At 35.4% G+C, this 24,747-nt stretch overlaps 1 protein-coding gene across 2 annotated transcripts; it reads right to left on the reverse strand.

Annotated features, from left to right (window-relative positions):
• Positions 1-772: 772 nt before the first annotated feature.
• Positions 773-24,397, reverse strand: LOC128982557 (retinol dehydrogenase 12-like). 2 transcript variants are annotated; one of them, XM_054401519.1, is made up of 9 exons: positions 24,334-24,397; positions 14,171-14,346; positions 13,520-13,612; positions 11,500-11,736; positions 7,875-8,060; positions 7,622-7,728; positions 5,376-5,465; positions 3,495-3,599; positions 773-917 (listed from the first exon to the last, which is right to left on the reverse strand). In XM_054401519.1, the coding sequence occupies exons 2-8, from the start codon at positions 14,328-14,330 to the stop codon at positions 3,495-3,497; spliced, it is 978 nt and encodes a 325-aa protein (XP_054257494.1). In that variant the 5' UTR covers positions 14,331-14,346; positions 24,334-24,397; the 3' UTR covers positions 773-917. The 2 variants fall into 2 exon arrangements, with proteins under 2 accessions (XP_054257494.1, XP_054257489.1); XM_054401514.1 differs by lacking the exon at positions 24,334-24,397 and adding an exon at positions 20,086-20,159.
• Between the last annotated feature and the right edge of the window lie 350 nt (positions 24,398-24,747).

Below are 24,747 nucleotides of genomic sequence, written 5' to 3' on the forward strand. Positions count from 1 at the left end.
AGGTACTTTGGTTTAGATGGTGACACTTTATTGATCTTTTCCCTGAACAAGACCCCGAACCGAGCAGGGAGAAGGGAGGTCGAAGAGAGCTAGTTTGATAGTGTGTTAGGGGTCCGGACGTCTAACCAGACATCAGGCTGCGCAGGGAGACGAGCGCTCTGGAGGCGGTTTTTTGGCAAAAGATCAAAGAAATGATCGGTCTGATGTACGGAGTGATGTACAATAGTGTGTCACGGTATATTTTCACCCCGTACGTTGTCGTGAGCGCCACGCCGAGCGGCCGCCTACCCTAGCGTTGGTAGTTCTAATACAATATGGCAATTAAACTCTTTAATTGGTAAAATAAATAAATGCATGGATAAAACATAGTCCTTTAGTAGATATCCCATCCTTATGGAACAGCTGAAACCAATTTTATTGTTAGTTCTGTCCGGTTTTCTGTAGATGTCTTGTTTTGTTTACAATTTGTTTCTATTATTTTAGGGTTAGTTTCTCATTATTTGTCTCACTGTTTGGTTATATAGCTAGTGGACGAGTTATTGTTTATGATTAGATAGTTTTATTTGGTTAAACGAGGTTAAATTACTAAAATAACAAAAAACAAATTGTAAACAAAAACACAACATCTACAGAAAACCGGACAGAACTAACAATAAAATTGGCTTCAGAAGGGACTGTTTTATCTATGATAAATGTTGGGTAATATTTTGAGTTATATTATGGGCATTTATGTTGTAATTTTGTGGCTTGTTTGGTCAAGGTTGAAAATGTATTTTCATGGGAAACCAAAACATATAGTTTTAATGTAGCAAAATATATGTACACTTATTGCATGTCTTGGAACTTTGGCTGAGAAATATTTTATGACAGTCTTTATTCTCCCAGTTTCTTCCTCAACTACTGCAAGCTGATACTTCCTGTAAAAAGTTCATATAGGCATTAAGAAAAGGTACAAACAAACCTATACTATTTATGTTTTGTGTTTATTGATTTAAGTACAATGATCTTTACTTAATCCACTACAGTACACTATTCTATAAACAACTCCCACCGATATGTGAATATTATAGCCTTTTCATATGAACAAAAAAATAATTCTTATGGAGTCAGACAAGACCAGGGTCATGAAAATGGGGGTACCAGACCTTCCGGGAGGGACTTCAAAAGGAGAACATTTTTCCCAGGTTAGCTTACATGGTTTTGAACGATTTGTAAGACCATTTTACATCATGAAAACGTAAAATTCACTCTATCATTTTACATGTTGATGTGATTCATACTTACCTGCTCATTTTTTCAATTAAAACTATTTTATTAGATTAATTCATTCATAAATAAACATTTTTTGGATATTTAAATTACACAATCACACAAATTATTGACAACTTCCACTAAATGTTGAACCTATAATACAGAGAAATAACTAATGACATTTCAACATCACCAAAATTAGAAACTAAGTAGCTCATTATGTATTCTAGCCATTCTTATAAACTGAACCATAAGAATGAAATAATCTCTTTCCCAGGCTTTTTTCTTTACCTACTGTTTTCACGTGATAGTTTGACATTAAAGGCATAGTTACTGAGTTACCACTCTACTGGGTCCTTGGAATTGGTTAAATGCACCGATCTTGTATCATAACACATTTTATAAAGACTAACTTGTCTATCAAACATAGACGGGTTAGCCATCTACAAATTCTACCTCTCCTATCTTCCAAAATTTTACTGGGAGAAGATAGGATGAGTCAAAATGTGAAAGAACACACTAGATATTCAAAAAGAACATATTCTTACGTCACTAAACAAGAAAATAAGGCAAAGACGCAGGCGTATGTTCCATGTTCATAAAATACTAACCTCCAGGAAATGGCCTTTATTACGCTTTGTTTGAAGAGCTGTGTAACGAAAAAAAAAAGATTTTCACTATCAACGGGAGTCAAAAAAGTCATTAGTGAACTTTTAAGTTATAAAAATCTGCTTTAATGCTTGTTATAACTGCATTTTAGTTCAACAAGTAAACAGTTCAACACAAAACCACTCCACAGTCAGCACAAGTGCTTCTATCTCTGCACTTGAACTACCCCAAAATAGTTTATGCGCCCGGTTATGCGGTGGCTGCCACTAGTGGCTTCGTCTGACAGCTCTGCTCCCATTTAATTCCCACGACAAAGTAGCCGCAACTAAGGTTGCTGTGTCCTGACAGACTGTCTTGAAGGCCCCCATTAAAAACAATGTTTAAGCTGTGCATGGCGGGGAACCATATACAGCCTCAGCCCTTTCTGGTAGCTGCCACCAGTGGCCTCGTGTGAAGGGCCCTAAGCCATAGTAAATGGTTTAAAGATAGGTATGTATACAGAATATGGAATCCCCTTTGACACGCCTATGAGTACAGTGAGAATAAGAAAATTGGCAATCTTGCCAAATATATGCATTATAGCGTTCCGCGGTTATTTTACCGTAGTTTAAAAGGGGTCAATCCCTATTTAAGTCAGTTACCACTGTTACCAGTTGAATAGTAATTGATATTGGAGACTTTGAAATCTGATTTTCACGTTTTTGTGCCGTCTGGGATGTGATGGTTAAAAAACAGGCCAAGGTTAACCAATTGGTATTACCTATAATAATATAATATAGTTTTAATTTATATTGTTTACTAATTGTGTTAATGTGGGACACACAATTCTTATCTAAAACCGAGTTATGATACATGTATGGTACAGACCACCGTTTCTTTGTACATAAGCCTCTGCATCTGCAACCTTAATGAAAGTTACATGCAATTCCAGGTGCAGTCTTTCCTATTACATCATTGGTTATTCCATGATGAATACCGGCTGTCCCAAAATTGAATGCAATTAAACTGGTTTGAACACTTATCAAAGATAAAAAGTTAACTTTATAAAAATCTTTTCATGACTTCCAAAGTTATTTAACTATGGTTTCACTGCCTAACCTCTACATGATCTCCGTTTTGCTCAAAGAAAGTCAAGTCGGTGTATCAGCTCTGACCACACATTGTGGGGCATTTCATTAGATATTTTCCAGAGGCTAGATAAGTTTTGCTTTTTGTTCATCTATGTTCTATGTTTGAGATCGCGTGGTAGATACCTACACTTCTCTCACAAACCTCGAGACAAAAAAATCACACTACAGACTTTGTCTCTAAAAATCTTTTGCGCTATGCTTTCAACTGCACCTCCATAGCAACTTCATGATAAAAGTTTGTAAAAAATGGAATAGCTGATTACTTTTGAAGGGTATTAAAAAAAACTTAAAGAGGCCAGCTTTAAATTAGCCGCGCGTGTAGTTGACTTTTACGACCCTCGGTAGTTAACAGTATATTAGGATCTAGATTTGATCCATTCGTTTTGGGACACGTTGTATTATGAATACCAATAGCGCCCTGATCTTTGTCTTCTTTTATTCAGCCTTTTATACCACCCGATCCACTTCTATGTTCATGTATAAGTCAGGAGTGATTTGCATTACCTATATATGGGGATCTGTTGGTTTCAGTTTTACAACTTCTTCACACACTTCCCAAAACTTCTTTGCATATTCAACATCTCTTGACTTCTTTGCAGGCAAGTGTTCCTTTAGGAAAAAAAATAAAACATGTAATAAAATTGGTTATAGATACATTTGTCAAAATATATAAATTATTAACACAATCACTGTAATAAAACAATAAATTAAATTGTAAACTCAATGCACAAGAGTGGTAGGTATACTGTGGTTGTTAGCTTTTTACTCTCAGGTACAGTTCATATAAAGGGCCGTCCACATATTATGTAATGGGATTTTCATCAATTTTTAACCACTCCCTCCCACCTGTAACGCTGCATAACGCAAGACTAAACCCAACCCCTCCGGCCCCTGTAACGTAACGCTGTCAGATATTTTCTTAAACAAGGTTGTGGGGTATTAAATCTAGGTGAAATTATCTCCTAAAGTCAAAACAAGAAGTTTTTTAATTGGTTTTGAAGTAATGTAACCAATAAAAACAAACATTTTAAGAACAAACTTTATAGTTTATTTATAAATAAGATATAAACATCAGCAATTTGTGTACTAAAATTAACACTTCAAATGTGTTTTATTTACTGTAGTACTCCTGAACAATAAATTTACATAACGGTAAAATAACAGTACAATATCTTATTTTGCGACCGTATTCAACTTAGGGTGACCAAATCCATTTTTGATGTCTTCTATATCAGAGCTAGGAGTTGGTAAGACGTTTTGGAACTATAACATCAGTTCCAGACCAATAATAAAAAATACAAATTATGATAACTAATATTATGAATATTTTTAAATAAAAGACTGTTTATAAAAAAAACTTTGTCATTTTGGCACTTTGGAAAAAAAAGATTATAAGGGCGTTACCGTAACAATCTTGAAAACCCCCTCCCCCTCCTCGTAACGCTAAGCCGAACCCCTACCCCGTCCTTAAGCGTTACGTAATTTGTGGACGGCCCCTAAAGGTATAACAGGAGGGTTGATTAATTTTTGTTAAGATAGCTTCACAAACACATTTGCAACCTAGAAGTAAAGTTTGGGATACAACACTCGATTAAGTTTGCTATATTTAGGGTGATGTGCTGTTAATGCTCCATGTTTTGATAAAACAGATATAATGGTTTTATGAGTCTGCTTAAAAAAGTACCTTTTTGAAAGAAGGTATTTTATTTTAAGAAATTGTATTATCCTATCTGTGTGATTTTCTTCATTAGTAGTACCGTACAGATCATAGCCTCCCCTAAAACAAGGCCGCAGCGTTGGTGTGTGACAGCATTACACCGTCTCGCCTATTGCCATGGTAATAAAACAGTAATAACAAAGGTGTAAACATAAACATTGCATAGACCAGACAGACCCTCCATTATAAAAGTACAACAGCTATTTCGGTTGGCCGAGATTGCGGCTGACACTTTTTATCTTGCCACAGCCTTGTATTACAAGAGGCCATGAGTGAATATATGAAAATATTGTGTTTTATACATTTCTCAGCTTCCCATTCATATAATATGTTTCAGATCAGAATTATATACATTTTAGTAAATGGCAAGTACAGCAGATGCGGGCACTACCGTGGTTAGTTCAATCAAGCGTCAGAGTGATGCAAATGAAATAGCTTTAGGAAAAATCTTCAATGGATGGATTATTTAATAATGCACTCTAGTATTACAAGGTTTCTAATTTATTTAAAAGTTGTATGGATTAAAAAACTACTATCACCTCAAAACTCTTCCAGTATAACCTTAGCAGAAGTATTACCACCAAAATAATTATGTTTTAAATAATTGACTGTAGGTACCTATATACAATTTATCAAAACATATCCAAGCAAAAGTCTTACCCTCTTACCTTGCAATCATAAAAATACTTTCCAGATACACCTTCTACTTCTTCTGATACTGCCAAGTATATAGTTGTTTGGGCCCCTTGTTCTTCACTCTGAAAATGGTGCATTATTATGAACGTATTTAACCTATACACTTTTTTATTTTTTTATTAATGTAATTAATTCACTCACAATGACTATATCCAAAAACCTTGAATAGATATGAATATTACCCATGCAGAAATTCATCATGAATGTCCCATCTCTCAAACTGTTTCTCTGGCTTGAAAGTAAATATAAAATAATAATTTTAAGTCATCTCCTCTGATTTTGGAAATATATTATTGTCTGACTACCTACTGATAAACTAACTAAAAGACTTTGCCCCTCATCTGGCATCAAGTTTGCAGAGCTTAAACTTACAATCTGTCAGTTGCGTCGCACAAAAAAATATCAAGGAAGGGGGGAGACACTTTGAATTTCCCAACTATTTTATGCAAAAATTAATATTAAGTTTTAACAATGAGAAGGATATTTTACCTTTAAGACTTCTTTACAGCTAACATACACAAATAACAAGAAAATAAGGTTTTGCTCACATTATTGAGTTGACTGTCAATCTTCATTTCTGCTTTTTTATCTCTGAAGTGGCTCAAACATTTTTTACACTATAGGTCTACTGATCAATAATAGGCTAAATGCATGTTTCAGCCTCCTAAAATCAATTTTAAATAAATACTCATTGGATACGGCTCTCCATGCGCAGCTCAGAAAGAAAACGTCTCTTAAAAACATTGAACTTACCGCGTACTGCAGATACGTTACGTAACGTATAATATACTACTCAATATATGAAATTATCAACACTTTTACTTTAATTATTAGTTTATATATGAGTTTAAGAGTAGATGTCGCTTTAGTTTGAAAATAAACCTTTAAGTCGACAGTTCCGAAATCCCAACTCATACCTTCCAACCCATAAATTCCCAACTGGTACACTTTTCAAAGATGATTGGGGGGGTCGGCTCCCCCCTACCACCCCTAGGACCATGGTGGAAGGAAAATACATAGGTGTGCTATTCCCGTCATATTCTGACGTCACTCGGATTGCTAACAAAAGATCACCTGATTGTAACTGTCAAATAAGTATTTTGTTTTGATTTGGTTGTTATTGTTTTTATTACACATTCAACCATTTTGAAAACATAAAAACAACAACAATCAAATCAAAACAAATACATACTAATTTGACAGTTGTTTGCAATCCGAGTGACGTCAGAATATAACGGGAATAGCACACCTATGTATTTTCCTTCCACCATGCCCTAGGACGATGCCCCTGCAATTTTTATATATAAAATACAACTATTTGTCTGTTTGTTTGTTTGTCCTTTATACGTTGCCAAATCATTCATCCGATTACCATGAAAGTTGCTATACATGGGTGGCTTTGCCCCAGTGGTTTTCAAAGTTACCATGATATCCTTATGGAGAAAATATTTGTTTACATTTAAACAGATGAATACTTATGAATTTACACTATTAATTATTAAGGAAACAGCTGGTATTTAATAAGAAACAAAGAATCTTGACATTCAACCAAATTAATAAGTTAAGTTCTGATATTTAAATATTTATTTTTAAAAGTTATAAGGTTACACAACAGAGTGCAGCACTATTTATTTTTCTTCTCCCCGTTGTGAAGCATGGGTAATATCAGCTAAGTAATATAGGTATAAGATTAACATTATATTAAAAATAATATTAGTATTTGAATGATATATTAAAAACTAATGTACAATATAGCATTGAATATACACAGAATAGACTTCCCATGTGATATAAAAATTTGAATCCTAGAAAATATATGAAGTTCAGGACCATCCATCTCACCATAGTTTACTAGTGTATTGGGTTAAATCATAGATGAATAGAATAAATATATAGACTGTCAAAGAACGGTTCCGGCACCCACCACTGTGCCGTAACTACATGGCAAACCTAGCGGTGGACGCCAGAACTTATGCTAACAGCAGCACAGCTAACAGTCTATACTTATTCTATTTGTATATGGTTAAATATTAATTAAAACCAATGCAGTATCATAGCAAACAGCTGATTGATTTATCAATTAACACAGAATATTGTCATTAGTTGGTAACCATCTCAACAGATTGAATCACGTTTTTTTTTGCTTCAAATTTTTACATTACATGGGTAGTCTATTCTGTGTATAGTAAATGACGATAGTTATTTTTTTTTTACTCACCTTAAAGTACAAATTGAATACAGTAACGAACAATAACATGTACCAAGGATTGTCAGCCCAAATTGAGGTAAAAATTACTCCTGGATGAAGTGAGTTGGCAGTGATACCTGGAAAAAGTGTTAAGTGTATTACTTTTCATACTGTATTATACCACACACTCCTCTTTTTACCCTCTATCAAATTAAATGGTTCAGTCACTAGTTGTATGATACTTAGTTTTAACTTTATACTCTTATAAAACTTCACAACAAACCTGTTCCTTCCAAACGTCTGGCCAGTTCGTTAGAAAACATCACACTAGCAAATTTAGTGTTCTGGTAAAGAATGCGATTTGATGTTTCTTCAGTTGGGTTAGGGGTTTTCAGGTGCAAACAACCATAGTTGTGCAAATATGATGATACAAATATGATTCTACTCTTTCCAGTCTTTTTCATTAGATCTGAAACACAAAACACATTTTACTCGTAATTAGTATTGTTTAATTTGCTGGAAGAAAGAAACAAAAAATGTGTAGTATATCCAGTTTTAAGAACAATTCATAGGATTTCCTTTATGTTTGCCAGGTTCTTGAAGAGAGGTCTCATGTCCATGGGACCTGGCCCATAAATTATAAGATAGAACAATAAAACTCAATCTATAAATGTCATAGCCCATCTCAAAACATTGGTAGATTTATTGGAGTGGCTGAAGCCGGCGCACACAGAGACAGACGGACTCATGAGAACGGACCCCTGCCGGCAGATGGATTTTTTTGTAACGCACACAGCTGCAGGAGTCCGCAAGCAGACAGACTATCCCTTTCCTCCATCACCTCGTGCTTTCAGTCACTCAGTGATGTACAGTAAAATGTAGTGTAATGCAGCCTCAATTATAAAAACCCATGCAGGCCCGTTTTTGACCCTGTCAGCGCCCTAAGCACAACTAATAGTAGTGCCCCTTTGCAAATAGCCTATACAAGGTGTCCACCGACCACGAAAACCGGGAATCCGTGAATTATACTTAAGATTTTTTGAACCGGGAATTATGCGTGAATTTTGTATATCCACCTGGAATTTTCAATTTACTGCCATCGCGAATGACAACAGTGACGTTTCCGTGACTGCGGGAGACGACAATATGTCTACACACGGCCGCGAGGGATTATAAAAATTTTCTGCGATTGCAGAAGACGATGATGATATCTACAGAGCCGCGAGGGATGATCAGAATATTGCCGCGATCACGGAGGGCGATTATAATGTCCACACAAATGCAGGAAACAGCGAGAATTTTGCAGCGATCGCAGAAGACGACGATGATCGCCACACAACTGAGGGATACGATTAACATTTTGCCGCAATCGCGGGAAACAATAATTACTTCACAATTACAATAATGTCTTCACAACCCTAGAAGACGATTACAAAATATACAGGACCACGATACAATAATGATTTCTACACGACCGCGAGGGATGATCAGGAATTATGCCACGATCGCGCAAGACAATGATAATGCCCACATGATCGCGGGAAAAGATCAGAATTTTGCCTCATTCGTGGAAGACGATGATCTATACAATACATGGCCAAGGGTGTGGGAGATGAATATAATTTTGCTGCAATCGCGGAAGACGATTACTATGTACAAACGACCGCGAGGGACGATATAATGATGTCTTTAAGGCCGCGATGGGTGATCAGAATTCAATAGCGATAGTGCAAGACGCGATGATAATGTTTGTACAATCGCAGGAAAATTCAGAATTTTGCCTCATTTGCGGAATACGATGATGATCTCCACAAGATGGCAGGAAATTATTACTACTTTGCCGCAATAGAGGGAGGCAATTGCTATGTACGACCGCGGGGGACGATTAGAATTTTGCCTCATTTGCGGTAGACGACGATAATCTCCTCACGACCGCAGGATATGTTCATATATTGCCGCGACCATGGAAGGCAATAATTATGTCTACAAGACCGTGGAAAATAGTAGGAAAATAGTGGAAAATAGACAAACGCAGGAGACGGTTACGATGTCTACACGGCCGGGAGAGTTTATCAGAAGTTTACTGCGATCATGCAAATACAACCGCCAATTGTTTTGTATTTTCAAATTTTTTGGCGCCCCCCAAAAAAGCCAATTTCCTCGGGCCCTAGGCACGTGCCTACCGTGCCTATTCAGTTATTCGGCCCTGAAACAATGCAAAAACTAAACCAATCTCCGCACAGACAGACCCCATACACATTAACTTAACTATTTTAGTTAAAAAATCCAAACTCCTTCGTTTAAATTATTTAAAACAAAGCCTGTGTATGATAATCACAGGCACAATTGAATTCTTCTCGGAAAGAAACGGAACCACGTGTGTAACTGGTTGACAATCACTCACAAGTAGGTGTACTGTAATTACAGGGTTTCCAGGGTGTCCTTGAATAAAATTTAAGCACAATTCGAGGTTTCCCAGGTTAAAAATTTCCAGGACAAAACTTGCTGCTCAAAGAAGCAAAACTTACTTAATTAAACCTGCTAGTATACCACATCCTATTGCGAATTCTGTTTAACTTTTTTGCGATCACAGCCACATTTGTGTGATTGGGGAAAAATTTGAGATGATTTACCATGATCCCAGAAACGGCCGTGATCATTTCTATTTCTCGGTTTTTTACCAACTTCACAGATTTTTTCCTGGTCATCAAAATTTACGTACAATTCCCAGTTTCCAGGTTGGCTGGACACTCTGAGTAAACAAAACACAGAGCACCAAGTGGGAGTGAGGAGAAGTAACATTGAAAAACCCTCTTTGCTCATGTAGAGCTAAAAAAAGTCTGCAGGAGGATTTTTAATAATTGCTCAAGAGGCGATTCAAAAAATCTGTCCGCGAACTCAAGCAGACTCCATCAGACGGACGGATTCCTGTGTGCGTTGCCACATTTGACTACCAAAATGGGGAAAGAATTTTAGTCCGTCCGTCTGCGTGAGTTCTCAGAGCATTACCGTAACTTAGATCAAGCTATGTGTATTGAACAGATGGGTTTTTGGGTACCAATATCTGTAGTCTAAACAAAGGATTGCTTGGGCACAGCTGTTTAGTGACCCTGTTGTTTTTATTAACAGCTAGGAGGTCATTATAGTCGGGATGACTAACTTTATTTGGTTTCTTTGAGCTACTAATAGTCTATTTCGTTACAATTTCTTGTTCCTATTCTAACACCAGAAAAATTGCTAGTTAATTAATTAATTCTTTCTTAGAGGACATGAAATTGTGTTCACTATACTTACAAATATTTTTGAAAGTAACTGATGAAAATTATAGTCCAAATTCATACCTGAATAGTAGTTGTGAAGAGAGGAAAATTAGCCACCCATCGCTATATAAAAATTAATCAGTGTATTCTGTGGTCAAAATACAGGACTCGGAAATCTCCAATAACAAACTCGACATAATGTCGCTGGGTTATTGGGATAAAGAAATAAAAAATTAAAACTGAGACATTACATTACCATAACATTGACATTCAAAAATAGTAGGCAACTAAAAAAAATAAGAAAATACAGTAATTACTTATTTCCAACGAATTCATGATTGGTGTTGACTGAAGCACTAGCTTGCCCTTTGGTTGTCAAGTATATGCGCATTGCGAAAGTGCCAGTCTTGTATTTATATTAGCAAAGGGCACTAGAGCCAAATGGCAAAAGAACTCTGTATTGAATCTACTCAGTTCTGTAGTTTGCCACCATAGGGTCGTTCTGTACAACTTATGAAGAAATAATATTCCTTATAGGTTTGTCAGAAACCCAAGCTGCTAGTTATCAGGTGCCAAATGTTTTTGAGCCTTGTCTGTTTTGTTTGAAAGAGTTGTAAATGTATTCAACCCTGCGTACTCAGTACTCACCAATCAGTAGATGTGTAAGGAGGAAGGGTCCGTAGTGGTTGGTTGCCCAGACTGTCTGTAGTCCCTCCGAAGTGACATTACGACCTCTCACAGCTGCTCCTGCGTTGTGAATCAACACATCAAGTCTCTTCTCTGACTTGTTTATCTCCTCAGCAAACCTCCTGACTGAACTCAACAAGCTCACATCAAGTTGCTTCACTATCACATTTTTGCTGCCTGTGGCTTGGCTTATTTCATCTGAAAACATACAAAATAATTTAAAAGAAATTTATTTGGTACACTACAAGGATGTGAGATTAATTTATGTTCTAGACACTACAGTATGAGTGTAAAAATATAATCTTTGACATCATTCCAGCCAATAGTAATACATTGGGTACTGTACTCCAGAATAGTATTGTACGATTGGGTGATTACAAATCAATTGTATAAAAGATGTTCTAACTGTAAACACATGTTTGTAATATAAATATAAGCTAATACAAACGACCAAGTGCATACTTTAAATTAGGTGATCCTATTTAGTGGTAAAGAAATATTCTTTCATGAATAGTGTGAATAAAACAAGAAACATACCAAGATAGACAAGGTTAATTGTTTCTGATCTAACAATACTTTATATTTTAATATTGTAAAGCTATTTAAGGTTTTTTTCATCACTCTGTATTTTAAAATAGCACATTTCCATACAGCCGAGATCTTCGAAAATATTCAATTTCCAACCACTAAAAACAAATAGTGATCAGCTGACTCTTCCTGACAAAAACATTACTTTCGCTACATAAACATTACTTTCGCTACACAAACAATACTTTGCCTGACATCAACAAAGTTACAATCAGCTGAATATTACAATAAAATTAATTGTACAGCCATATTGTATTTAGATTAGAAAAATGAATAGATTACGAAATTTCAGATAATTTTTTAAGTTTGTTGAAGTCGTTTTTTCATCGTTATAAAAACTATCGTTCAATACTCGTCACTAAAGTCCCATTTCATTTCAGGACTCGATAGGTAGTTAAATATACTATTATACTTTTTTTTATCTGTTTTATGTTCTGTTCAGGTATCTTTATTGCAGCAATTGACTGCTTAAATTGCTTGGACACAACTTTAATTACAGTTACAACATATATAGAAAGTTTCAAATATTTAGGAGTAACTATGTAAATAGTAAACTCAGAAGACAAAGAAATACTAACTAAGTTATCAAATGCAAATACGTGTTTGGGAGCCTGCAAGTAGTTGATCTCATCCAAAGTATATCTCACAGAATCAAAATACAGTCATATAAGACAATATTTTAACCTATTCTGTTATATGGTAGTGAGACATGGGTATTGTCCAAGAAAAATGAAAAACTACTCATGATGTTTGAAAATAAAGTCCTAAGAAAAATATTTGGACCATTGCAGGAGGTAGAAGAAAAATATTTGGACCAGTGCAGGAGGTAGAAATGTGGGGGATAAGGAAAAATAGAGAGCTAAGATAGAGAAGAACAAAACAGTATGAGGTTTGGAGAGCCACACCTGGAGGTAAACGTCCATCGGGAAGGCCGGAATTGAGATGGATTGATTAAGTATTGAACGACATCTGGACGATGGATGCAAATGTCAACTTGCAGAAGATAAAGAAGGGTGGAAGAGGCTAGTTCACAAGGCGAAGAATCAACTGAGATTTTTGGAGCCACGGCAGTAAGTAAGTAAGTAACTTTAATTAGCTATCATCTGTTGGATCTATTTTATTGTAAACATTTTATCATATTCAAACTAATATGCAATGTTAGGTCTAGCCTCAAGTAATGTGAAAAACAATTCCGGGCTCGTGCCTAGCGTCTTAGGAAAAAAAGATTTTTTTTTCTATGTTTGTGTACTACTATTTAATTCTTATTAATCAATAACTTACATTTGAATACTTGGCTTATGTCTGAGAACTATGCTAGTGTAATACTGGTGGTAAGATTTGCAGGTTGATTAAAAATTCCAAGAGGAAATTTAATAAAAGACTATTCAATTACCTTTGGCAGCGTTTGCTTTTTCTAAGTTGCGACACGCCAGTATTACTCTTGCTCCTCTCTTAGCCAAGTCTAGGGCTGTCTGCTTACCAATACCTGTAATTGACGTGTAATTCAGTAATAGAGTTTTAATCCACATTCACTATTTTACAAATAATATTATTTTTATAAAGTCAATTTCAATTTGTGTAAAAGCAAATGTGGCTAGTCTTGATTGTGGTGAATATAATTATTTGCTTTAATCAATTCGACCATACACAGATTGAAAATATTCTTTATTCGTTTATCATTTTCAGCATTGTTGTTGATCAAGCAGTTAGTTTATACTCGGTATATTTAAGGTGCATCTCTAGGTACAATCTTCTATGTTATTTTAGTGAACCCAGTGAATGAACATCACAGTTTTACAGACTTAAACTTTTTGAATCCAAACCTGCCTTGCATAGTCCTTCATTATAGAGATGTTTGTAAAATAATACAAAGAGTGAAAACTTAAGAGTTCCACCTTAACAGCTATTCCAAATGTTCAAGAGAATCTTGACTGACTAAATCTGAAATTGATTAAAATCTTTACGTAGGTACGTAAACTATAACACTTTTCAAAGATAAAACAATCAACTCACTACTTTATTTTATTGGAACTTATTTACCTACCTGAGTTAGCACCAGTAATGATGACAGTCTTCCCATCCATCCTGGCTTTACTCTTGCAGACTCCACAGGTGAAGTATGCATACAGCCATAACCCAATCATCACAACAATGACTGTAGTGAAGAGGTTGTGTTCTAACAGAAAACCCAACAGCCATTCCATCTTGCTCTCCGATTTACTGAAGCAGATTATAGAAATAGCTATGAAATTTATAAAAATGCCCACAGATTAGGAATAGAATTAATCTTGTAAAATCCAATCTCTGAATATGCAGCAAGTTGAAATATCACTAAGATTTATTGTAATTTTGTAGTATCATCACATTTATGTACCATCAACTTTGAATTATGCAGGTGAACTTTTGAATGTACAGTGCGTTCAAACAGCCGTTGCACCTGACGGCATAGGAGACCCCATGGAATCCCTTGGGGTCTCCTAATCCCTTAGGTGCCACGGCTGTTTGAACGCACTGAATTGTAAAATCTGAAAGTTGTTTTGGTGTATGAGTCAGGTCCTATATTCCCGTTACAGTTGAGTGTGTTGATGCTGACATGTTTCCATTTTATTCATGGTCCATTTTACAGTGTGGGCTTTACTGATGATCATAATATCAGGGTAGGTTTACTGTTCAATAAATAATAACATACAATTAGGTCAAAACAATGTTAAAGTTAGGTTAAACAACAATATAAATAAAGATATGAGGATACATCAACTGGTGCAGGTGTTACCTTCATAAACATAAAAATACTTTAAATTCTCTTCAACTGATCCATGATATATGAAAAACTAGCAGTTACCCGGCGCACGTTGTTGTGCTAACAACTATTATTTTAAATGGTAATTTGTTCTTTATGATAAGTAATAAAAATGTATACCATTTTCTAAATTTAAACCGGTAATAGGCCCAAGTGTGTCCTTGTGCTTTAAAATGGTGATAGCGAAAGCTAGACACAAAGGAAATTGTAGTCACTTGAATTCAAAGGATAATTTGGATGATATCATCGGTATTCTTTGGGATTAAGACTATTTCTCCTTTAAACTTACCACTGATGATTTGTTGCTTCGATCAAGTTTGGTGTCATTTTTTAAATTGTCAGTCTAGTTACATTGCACAGCTTTGGTGGATTTAAGTTTCGCATTTAGAATTATTGAAGTTCCTTATCTTAATGACAGTAATGTGGTGGGTTAATGACAAATTAGTGAGGCATTTGAATACCTGAGACAGCACACACCATTATTATTCACTTAAAAGTTTATGTTAGACTAGAGGACCCATGCTGCTCCACAGCGTTAAAGTAAATGTTGTATCCGAAAAATAATTAAATTTATGATTTTTGATTGAGTAATCCAGTATCTTGAGCTTAACTGATTCAAACGATCAATAGCTCAAATTAAAGCCTATAATTTACTGATGATTTTGAGTCTAAAACATAAAAAAATAACAATACCGTAGAGAATAATTTTTAATCATAGAAAAACCTTATGATAAAATAATTTTTATGTTGGTTATTCACCTTGTGTTTGCTTGAAACTCGCCCGATTTGAATAACAAATAGCTTAAATGTAAGCTGGTATTTCACTGAAGGTTCTTAGACCAAAATATATAGGACTAGCTGGCCCGACAGACGTCGTCCTGTCCTAACGTGGTTTTATGTCAATGCTTGTTCATTTTCAAGATTCTGGTTAAAGTTCGTTCACTATGCTCACTCACCTTTAGGTTGGAGCTCGTTCGCTGCGCTCACTTGCCTTCAGGTTAGCTCGTTCGCTACGCTAACTCGCCTCCAGGTTTAAGCTTGAAACTCGTCCGATTTGAATAACAAATAGCTTAAATGTAAGCTGGTATTTCACTGAAGGTTCTTAGACCAAAATATATAGGATTATATAATTAAAACTGGTGAAATACATCTTAAATTGAAGTAAGAATTAAAAAATGAATCAAACTATGTTTTTTTTTTTGAGTAATACAGTAGGTAAATATATGCCGAATTTTCATGTAAAATCCTTGAAAAACCAAATTTAACTCCCATATGAAATACATGGGGAGCAAATTTCGTTTACGTATAAACCGAGCGGGATTATAGATAAATATATGCCAATGCTTGATGGTAAATCTGTGCTTGCATTCCTTCAATTTGAGACCTCAATCATAAAAATCGATCAGGTAAAAGAGCCAAACGAACTCGGCAAAGAAAAACCAAATTTGACTCCCATAAGAAATACATGGGGAGCAAATTTCGTTTAAATATAAGCCGAGTGGGATTATAGATAAATATATTCCGATGATTAATGGCAAATCTGCGCCTGCATACCTTCAATTTGAAACCTCAATCATGAAAATCCGTCAGGTAGAAGAGCCAAACGAACTCGGCAAAGGAAAACCAAATTTAACTCCCATAAGAAATACATGGGGAGCAAATTTCGTTTAAGTATAAGCCGAGTGGGATTATAGATAAATATATGCCGATGCTTGATGGCAAATCTGTGCGAGCATACCTTCAATTTCGAGACCTCAATCATGAAAATCGGTCGGGTAGAAGAGCCAAACGAACTCGGAAAAGAAAAACCAAATTTTTTAAATATTAAGATTGTATGGGTATAGAACATGAAGATAAAGATATTAAGGCATTGCCATCCCTTTTATTGTTTACTAGCTGGCCCGACAGACGTCGTCCTGTCCTAATGTGGTTTTATGTCAATGCTCGTTAATTTTCAAGATGAACTCGTTCGCATGGCTCAATCACGAATCACGTCGTCCTGGTTGAAGTTTGTTTGCTACACTTACTCATCTTTAGGTTGGAGCTCGTTCACTGCGCTTACTTGCCTTCAGGTTAGCCGTTTCCTACGCTAACTCGCCTCCAAGTTGAAATTTGGCGAGTTATTTTGGTTGCAAATTAGCTGTTGTCATTCATTTAAAAAAATAATAGTGCTGCACCCAACTTTTTAATGCTATTGAACACCACAGAATCAAATTGTTTAGTTGAACCAGCAGTTAAGACTCTTTAATTCCATTTAAATATGAGTACTTATAAGGTTGACATGGGAAATTCCAGGGCCACTGGGGCGGAACCCTTTTGACGAATCTGCACCAAACTTCACACAAACCATCCTTGAATAATGCTTAATAATGCCTAAAAGTTTCATTACAATCTGTCGAGCGGTTTCGGAGTCCATAAAGGACAAACAAATAAACAAACATTCAACATTGGATTTTATATACAGAGTTAGTAAAAAGTCTGGAGACCCCATGTTAATTTTTTAACTCCCCATACTAGAATGCCCATACTAGGCCCATACTAGAAAAACTAAACTTGGCACACCTTTATGGCATGTTATGAAGTACTTTTTGAGCCTAATTCCTACTTGGTTATCAAACCCAAAATGGGGGATTTTGGAGGAATTAAAAAATTTTAAATGGTAAGACCCATCGAATGACCCCTCATTTTAAAGGTCATAGTAAAATAAAACCAACAATGCAAACTAGAGGTCTCTATCTCAATCTCAATCCAGTAAAAAATGGCAGAGCCGAATGAAGTTCTCACATGTTAAATTTAACTTACAGCTTTCCAAGTCTGGAGACCCCCTGTAAATTTTGTAATGGCTCACACTAAGAAAACTAAACTCTACACTCCTCTATGGCATGTTATGAAGTACTTTTTGAGCGTAATTGCTACTTGGTTCCAAAACCCAAAATGGGGGAAATTGAGGGAAATTCAAAAATGATATATGTTAAGCCCCATCGACCCCTCATTATAAGGTCATGATAAAACAAAACTAAAAACGCAAACTAGAGGTCTCTATCTCAACACAGTAAGATATGACAGCCAATTGATATCTTTAGAAATTAGAATTAACTTGAAGTGTTACATTACTTTACTAGCTGTACCCGCGGGCTTAGCCCCGTTTAACTTCATAAGTGAGCTCGTTCGCATGGCTCAATCACGTCCTGGTTGAAGTTCGTTCGCTACGCTCACTCACCTTTAGGTTGCCTTCAGGTTAGCTCGTTCGCTACGCTAACTCGCCTCCAGGTTGAAGTTTGTTCGCTACGCTCACTCACCTTTTGGTTGCAAATGAGCTGTTGCCATAAATTAAAAAAATAATAGTGCTGCACCCTGTTGGTAATCTTTGTAACTTTAATGCTATTGAACATCATAGAACAGAACCAACTTGTTTAATTGAAACAGCTGTTGAGATTCATTAATTCCATTTAAATATTAGTACTCATAAGGTTAACATGGGAAACTCCAGAGCCACTGGGGTGGAGCCCTTTTGACGGATCTGCACCAAACTTCACACAAACCATCCTTGAATAATGCCTTAATAATGCCTGAAAGTTTCATTACAATCTGTCGAGCGGTTTTGGAGTCCATAAAGGACAAACAAACAAACAAACAAACAAACATACAAACATACATACTTTGGATTATATATATAGATATAATTCATTATAGTACTTCATAACATGCCATAAAGGTGTAGAGTTTAGTTTTCCTAGTGTGAGCCGTTAAAAAATTAACAGGGGGTCTCCAGACTTTTTACTAACCCTGTATAGTGTATATATACCATATATATATATATATCTCTATATATAAATATACATAGATAAAATTTGAACGAATAGTGTTTTTGGCCTCTTCGGACATCAAAATGAAAAAGTAAATCGGTCCCGGGCCTAGGTCTTACCTGAGATGAGACCTACGGTAATAGCCACTTCCCTTTAGTGAAATTCACTAAAAACCAATCATCCGTTTTGATATCTAAATACTTTGACATAAGACAAAATTCTACCATCTTCTGCTATCTGGGTGGTCGCTATTCGCCCAATTGTCAAAGAAAATCACCAAATTCCTTTTCATAGGCATTGACACTCATATTTTAGTTAGTTCAAGAAATGTAAAGAAACGGAAACTACTTCCAGATTATTAATTAATTGAACCTTTTTTTGCTTGGAACAACAGACAGTATCTGGTTATCTGGATACTGAAGTTATATTTATAGTCAAAGATAGAACACTAAAATCAATAAACAAACAAATACACAATATGTTTACATTATTACATCATCTTATATAGTAGAAACAGCTTATAGAAATACTGTAGCAGTACTTCCATTAGAAAATGACTGGATCTTTGATGGCCTGTGGGACAGAGCAAGGCCCCACTATAAAAACAGGCCATGCTGCAGCGCGGGCAGCGCAACACTACGTCACAGAGTGGTGGATGGTTGTACTAAAATCTTACAATTAAAATCTGAGAAACAGCCTGCTTATTTACCTAAAACATATGGGATATGGCAATGAATTTATCAAAGAATCCATCCACTAGTGTGACGTCATGGATCCCTCAGCATGGCCTGTTTTTTTCTAGTGGGGCCTCGGGCAGAGCAGGGGTTTAGTTTTTGATACTTCTGATATTTTTCCCATCGTTGTTGGACCTTAAAAATGAATCCTCAACAGCCATGCTACCTTTTTCTTAGCTCGAAACATTTTGTGGGGACCAATTTGCTTACAAAATTAAATATATAGATAGATAGAAGATAGATAGATGGATGATAGATAGATAGATATGGGTAGCCGAGTGGTTGCAGTACTTGCCTTCTAATTTGAATGCTGGTTTTTGATCTCTACAGGATTTCTTTCATGTCCCAGATGCCATAACAATACCAGGGTTTGGACTGTTCCCTAACAAATCTTTTATGGCAAACACACAACTGCAATCGTAAAAGAGCTTGACTTGTGTCAATATCATGAAAACAAATAAAAAGATTTTGTCATTTTTTGATGACCAAAAACAAGAGCCTTCAAGCTAATATAAAAGAAATGGAATTGAGTTTTAGCTTTCAATGGTTTTAGTAAAAAGGGCAAATAGCTCAAAAACAGCAGAAATATCATCTTACTAGAAAATTCAGCATTACTCACTGAAATGCCTTCAAACAGTCCGTTACAAGTTCAAAATAATGGTTTATGTACCGACACTACTCTTGGTAATCCACTTTCTAGCTCAAGTTTGACAGACAATAATTTAAATATTCCATTGTCTCTTTGTGAATTCCAATGAATCCCCACCGATGATTCAATCTGAATTGCATTAATTTGAATCCTTGAACAGTATGTATAGCAGTTGATAAATTCCAGTTTTTAAACCCTGTAGTAACAGTAACAATTTATACCCTAAATGAGTGTCAAAATGTAATCCCTGCCCAAGAGCTGATTAGGAAAAGTTATATATTTATTTACCCCGGTTTCAGAAAGTATTCAGAACCTTGTAGGGTCAGGAACACTGGAGCCTTATGTTGTGGGACAAATTCAAGATATATTTTCTTTGATTTTGATTCATTGGGTGAGGTAATCCTTAAAAACGCTAAAATAATAGCAGCAGGAAATCTGCATGTAACATCAATATCAACAGACCTTCTCAAGCCAATGGGCATGATTGTGGTACGGTATTCACATGATATTAAATGCCACAAATACACTAACATGCATTTCCATTTGAGATATTTGTCACAGAACAGCCTCACAGAAGTATTCGAAACTTCTCTCAGTCTGATGTTCTCAACAAAAGAGCCAAGCTTGCTTTGATTTAAAACAACAAACAATGTTACTTTACTAAAAAATACCCTGAAAGACTGTTATTTTCTGTAAAACTAAAAACAAACAGCAAACTCATGCAAAATGACAATGGAGCTCTAGCTACTAGATCATGACCAGCAAGGTAGACAAGAGGTTTCTAAAAAGGTCATGATTGAAACTTCAACTAATACTGAATGGAACTTGCACAGAGGTAGGAAAGGTTAAACAAAAAACAAAAACCTCAGGCAAAGGAACACCTGCATGTACAAAATCGTTTTAATTTACTAAGTGAGTCTGATGATGATGAAAGAATTAATTAGACAAGAACTACAGATCAATCAGACAAGGAATGGCAATCTCAATCTCAATCTAAACACGCTAAAAAAAACTGCAAGATTAGTATGTGGTTCCTAAAACAATGTCTAAATCATCGGCACAGCAAAAAAAAAAAAAAAACTTCACTGCTGAGTACTAAAATTATACACTTGAACTTCAGCTGTCTAAACAAAAGAAACCAGAGGATTAAATAAGAGTTACATTGTGTTCAGACAGCCAAGAGAAAATGTTGGCGCCCACAATAAATAATCTACTTAACTATAGAAAAATATTTTGTTCGGGTATCCGAGACTGCTGCCTATATTAGGCCTAAAAAGGTTGTTTGTTGAACTTCAATAAACAATTTTGAATAAGACCCCTTGGGCCCCCTGCAAGTTAGTTCATTGGCCGCCCCCCCCCCCTCTCCCATGGTTACATAATAATAATAATAATAATATCTCCCGCGGTTACAGAAATATAATTTCTTTCGGCAATTACGGCCAAATTCTAGAGATATATCTCCCATGGAAAAAAAACTTCATCATCTTCTGCGATTTCGACAAAATCTTGAATATCTCGCACGGTCACGGAAGTTTTTATATTCCTCCATTATTTTCTATTATACTTATTCAAAATTTAACGTAGAACAAAAAAATTACATCATCTACTCAAATCCATTTACAGGTAATTGAGAAATTGCTGTATTGTTTTTAAAAACATGGTTATTTTTGAAAAACTTAAATAGTTCTTTGGGGAAGCTTATTTTTAGACTTTAGACTTTTTATATGCACCATCACACTTAATTTATTTTGTACTTAAACAAAAAAATCTTTGTAACACTAATGACCAGCATCCCTATGTATATGAAAATTAACTTGAACTTTTGAGAATAATTAAGTCTACTATCATGATACATATAAGTAAGATATGTACTTTATTACTGTAACCTATACAATTTCCCTTACCTTAGCGAGCTATAAAACACTGTCACCACAAGTTTCAGTCTGTTGTCCCAGCTATTGTGCTAAGATTTGACACTTTCTGTTTGTTGCCATACATCCTTAGGCTCAACTAATAATAGTACTGACTAAGTATTTTGTTTTGAAGACTACCTCCAAGCTCCCTACATAGCTTTTACAACAGTTTACAACAGCCAAATTTATAGATTTAGTTTTACAATTTCAAAAATAATTCTCTAAACCATTTTGTGCCTGTATTTTGTATGATCTATTAGTACCGTAATTAAGCTATAGTTTATTCCAGGAGAAAGTGTATCTGCAATTTTTTATAGCACAGGATAGACTTGATGTAGGTTGTATAGCTTTTTTATGATTTATTTGTTAAGCCATATTAATATTTGAGGGCTGTTCGTAAACTAAGGTCTCCATCTAGCTCCCTTCACAACCAAGCTGCTAGTTCAGATCTGTGACCAATGTCGTGTTCCTCACTTCATTCACTACTAGGCTTATTCTAGCTGGTTCCCATCCCTATGCGACAAGTAGAGTTAAAAAACTACAGTTCATATACAGTTGGGTGTACAGTCATATACCTTGTGAAAGAAAATTGACCCTTCCGTCAAGTATAAATTCTGTTCTATGATTAGATTTCTGTGGTCTCAGTCCTCAACCGCTATTCAAGTCCATATCCATCCATTGCCAGTTGACGAACGTGAATGAACAAAGTGTTTGAGCATAGAAAATGTTCGCAGCAGATGGAGGGGACATAGCAATTCGCAGGACATTTTCTATGGTGAAGGCCAATGCTGTTGTTCATCCACACTCATTTGTGGTTAGAGATATTTCACATGCGATGTCACTGAATGATAGACTATCAAACTATTATGGAGATGTCTATAAGACTAGAGCCAGTCCTGGAAGTTTGAAACTTGCCTACACAAAATCAAAGTACCCTCAAACTCAATCACTGGCACGATGGAAACTGATGAACAACAGCCTCTGGCCCTGCTGTGCAAATATGTATGGGCTTTAAGCAATCCTCACCCAATGTGCATGTCGACTCACTTTTCTGCATGCACATCCGTCAACTCTGGCAAAGTAATCACACGGGATTTATCCCTTTCCTAAAGAAACCCACCCACGCCTTCTTTCATGACAACTGTTAATACTTTGATCAAACCGATCATCTAATATCATATCTAATGGGAGGGAACCAGTGCTAGAAAAGTAGTGAAAGAAGTAAGGAACATGACGTTGGTTTCAGATGTAAACTAGATCGCTTGGGTGTGACAGAGTTCGATAAAGACCTTGTTTTACAAACAACCCTCGTAAGTCCTCTGTTTGGAAGATCTTGACAAACAGAAACACAAAAAAACCACCATCCATGGAGCAGTTAGAACAAATATGAGGTATGAATCGTCCATGTAAAAATCTTAGACCAACAATTATACCAAAAATTTAAAAAGATATGGAGGTTCACAATCACAACTAACTATCAAAATACAACAAATAAAAAATAAATGTTGTTGCTAAACACAAATAAAAAAAAAATGAACGAGATCTAAAGAGCTTTTGCCAAGGAACTTGTTAACAAATTGATAATCAAACAAGCAATCGTTTGTAATTTTCGAACTATTGCATTGCCATAGTAAGAAATAACTTGTATATTTTGGTAGGTACTAAATTTTAATACCTATAATTGCTGAAAGTCCTTTTGAGTGTAAAAATCAAAACTTTTCTACAAGTAATAGAATACTTATTAATATTAACAATGAATCTTAACAGTATTGCAGTTAATACCGGGATGGGTACAGGTTAAACATTTTCTGTTTGTGACATAAGGCAGATTTGAGCAGAGTGGGCAATCAGAATCAGAATCAGATGCTAAGCCCCAAACCATTCTGATACCTAAACTAATGCAGGGATTTAGTTACTCAACACCTCACATGATTCTAATAAATCTATAGTAAAACAATCATTGAATAACTAACGATGAAATATTAAGTGCACAAGAATTCGTTAGTTACAAACATTCATTATAAGTATTATTAACTGTCACTTATAGGCCTACTCTTGAATTGTAAAAAATAGGTGTCATTAAGGGGGTACAGCCTCGGGATCACTGAGCAGAGCAAAATACTGGACTGGTATTTTGAAGAATGAGAAAATGTTTAACCTGTACCCATCCCGGTACACGATAATTAAAAAGTGCAGTTGGTTTAAGTGTATGTTAATATTTATACATTTACCTCAGTATTTAACCATATTTAACTAATTTACAACACTTTGTATTCATGAAAATTATAAGTTGAGATATACTTACTGAATTCTGTTCTTATTCCAGGCAAGGATGAATTTACCATCTGCACTTGTGATCTGCCACTCTAGTTGTAATGTTCCTTCCTGATATCACTTGTTATCAAACCCAAGTCAATAAACTTGCTAGGGCAAAGAGCAGAAAATGAGTCAACAAGGAAAATGTTTGTAAATATTTACAGATAAGACGATTCAAGAATGCCTATTACTAATAGGTAGACATACATAGTAGTATGTCCAAAAAATCCAAACAAATTTATAGACAACCACTTGGTTTATAAGTTCATAATTACTTAAACATTTATATTTCTGTCTTAGTAGCTTAAACCTTTTTAATTGATTAGCAAAATGCAATGATTGATGCAATATTGATGGCTCAATGATTGATATTTTAAACATTTACATTCACCCCAGATTTATA

This window comes from Macrosteles quadrilineatus, unplaced genomic scaffold, assembly GCF_028750875.1.
Source record: "Macrosteles quadrilineatus isolate MER2022 unplaced genomic scaffold, UCM_ALF_1.0 Scaffold_1__1_contigs__length_201487025, whole genome shotgun sequence".
Taxonomy (NCBI): Eukaryota; Metazoa; Arthropoda; class Insecta; order Hemiptera; family Cicadellidae; genus Macrosteles; species Macrosteles quadrilineatus.

What these genes read in the sequence shown, in the direction of transcription:
- LOC128982557 (XM_054401519.1), bottom strand. Translation starts at nt 14,330, where the DNA reads ATGGAATGGCTGTTGGGTTTTCTGTTAGAACACAACCTCTTCACTACA. An exon ending in CATTACTGGTGCTAACTCAG is followed by an intron (nt 13,613 to 14,170) that starts GTAGGTAAATAA and finishes CGTCAATTACAG; the next exon opens with GTATTGGTAAGCAGACAGCC. An exon ending in AGTATTTTTATGATTGCAAG is followed by an intron (nt 3,600 to 5,375) that starts GTAAGAGGGTAA and finishes TTTTTCCTAAAG; the next exon opens with GAACACTTGCCTGCAAAGAA.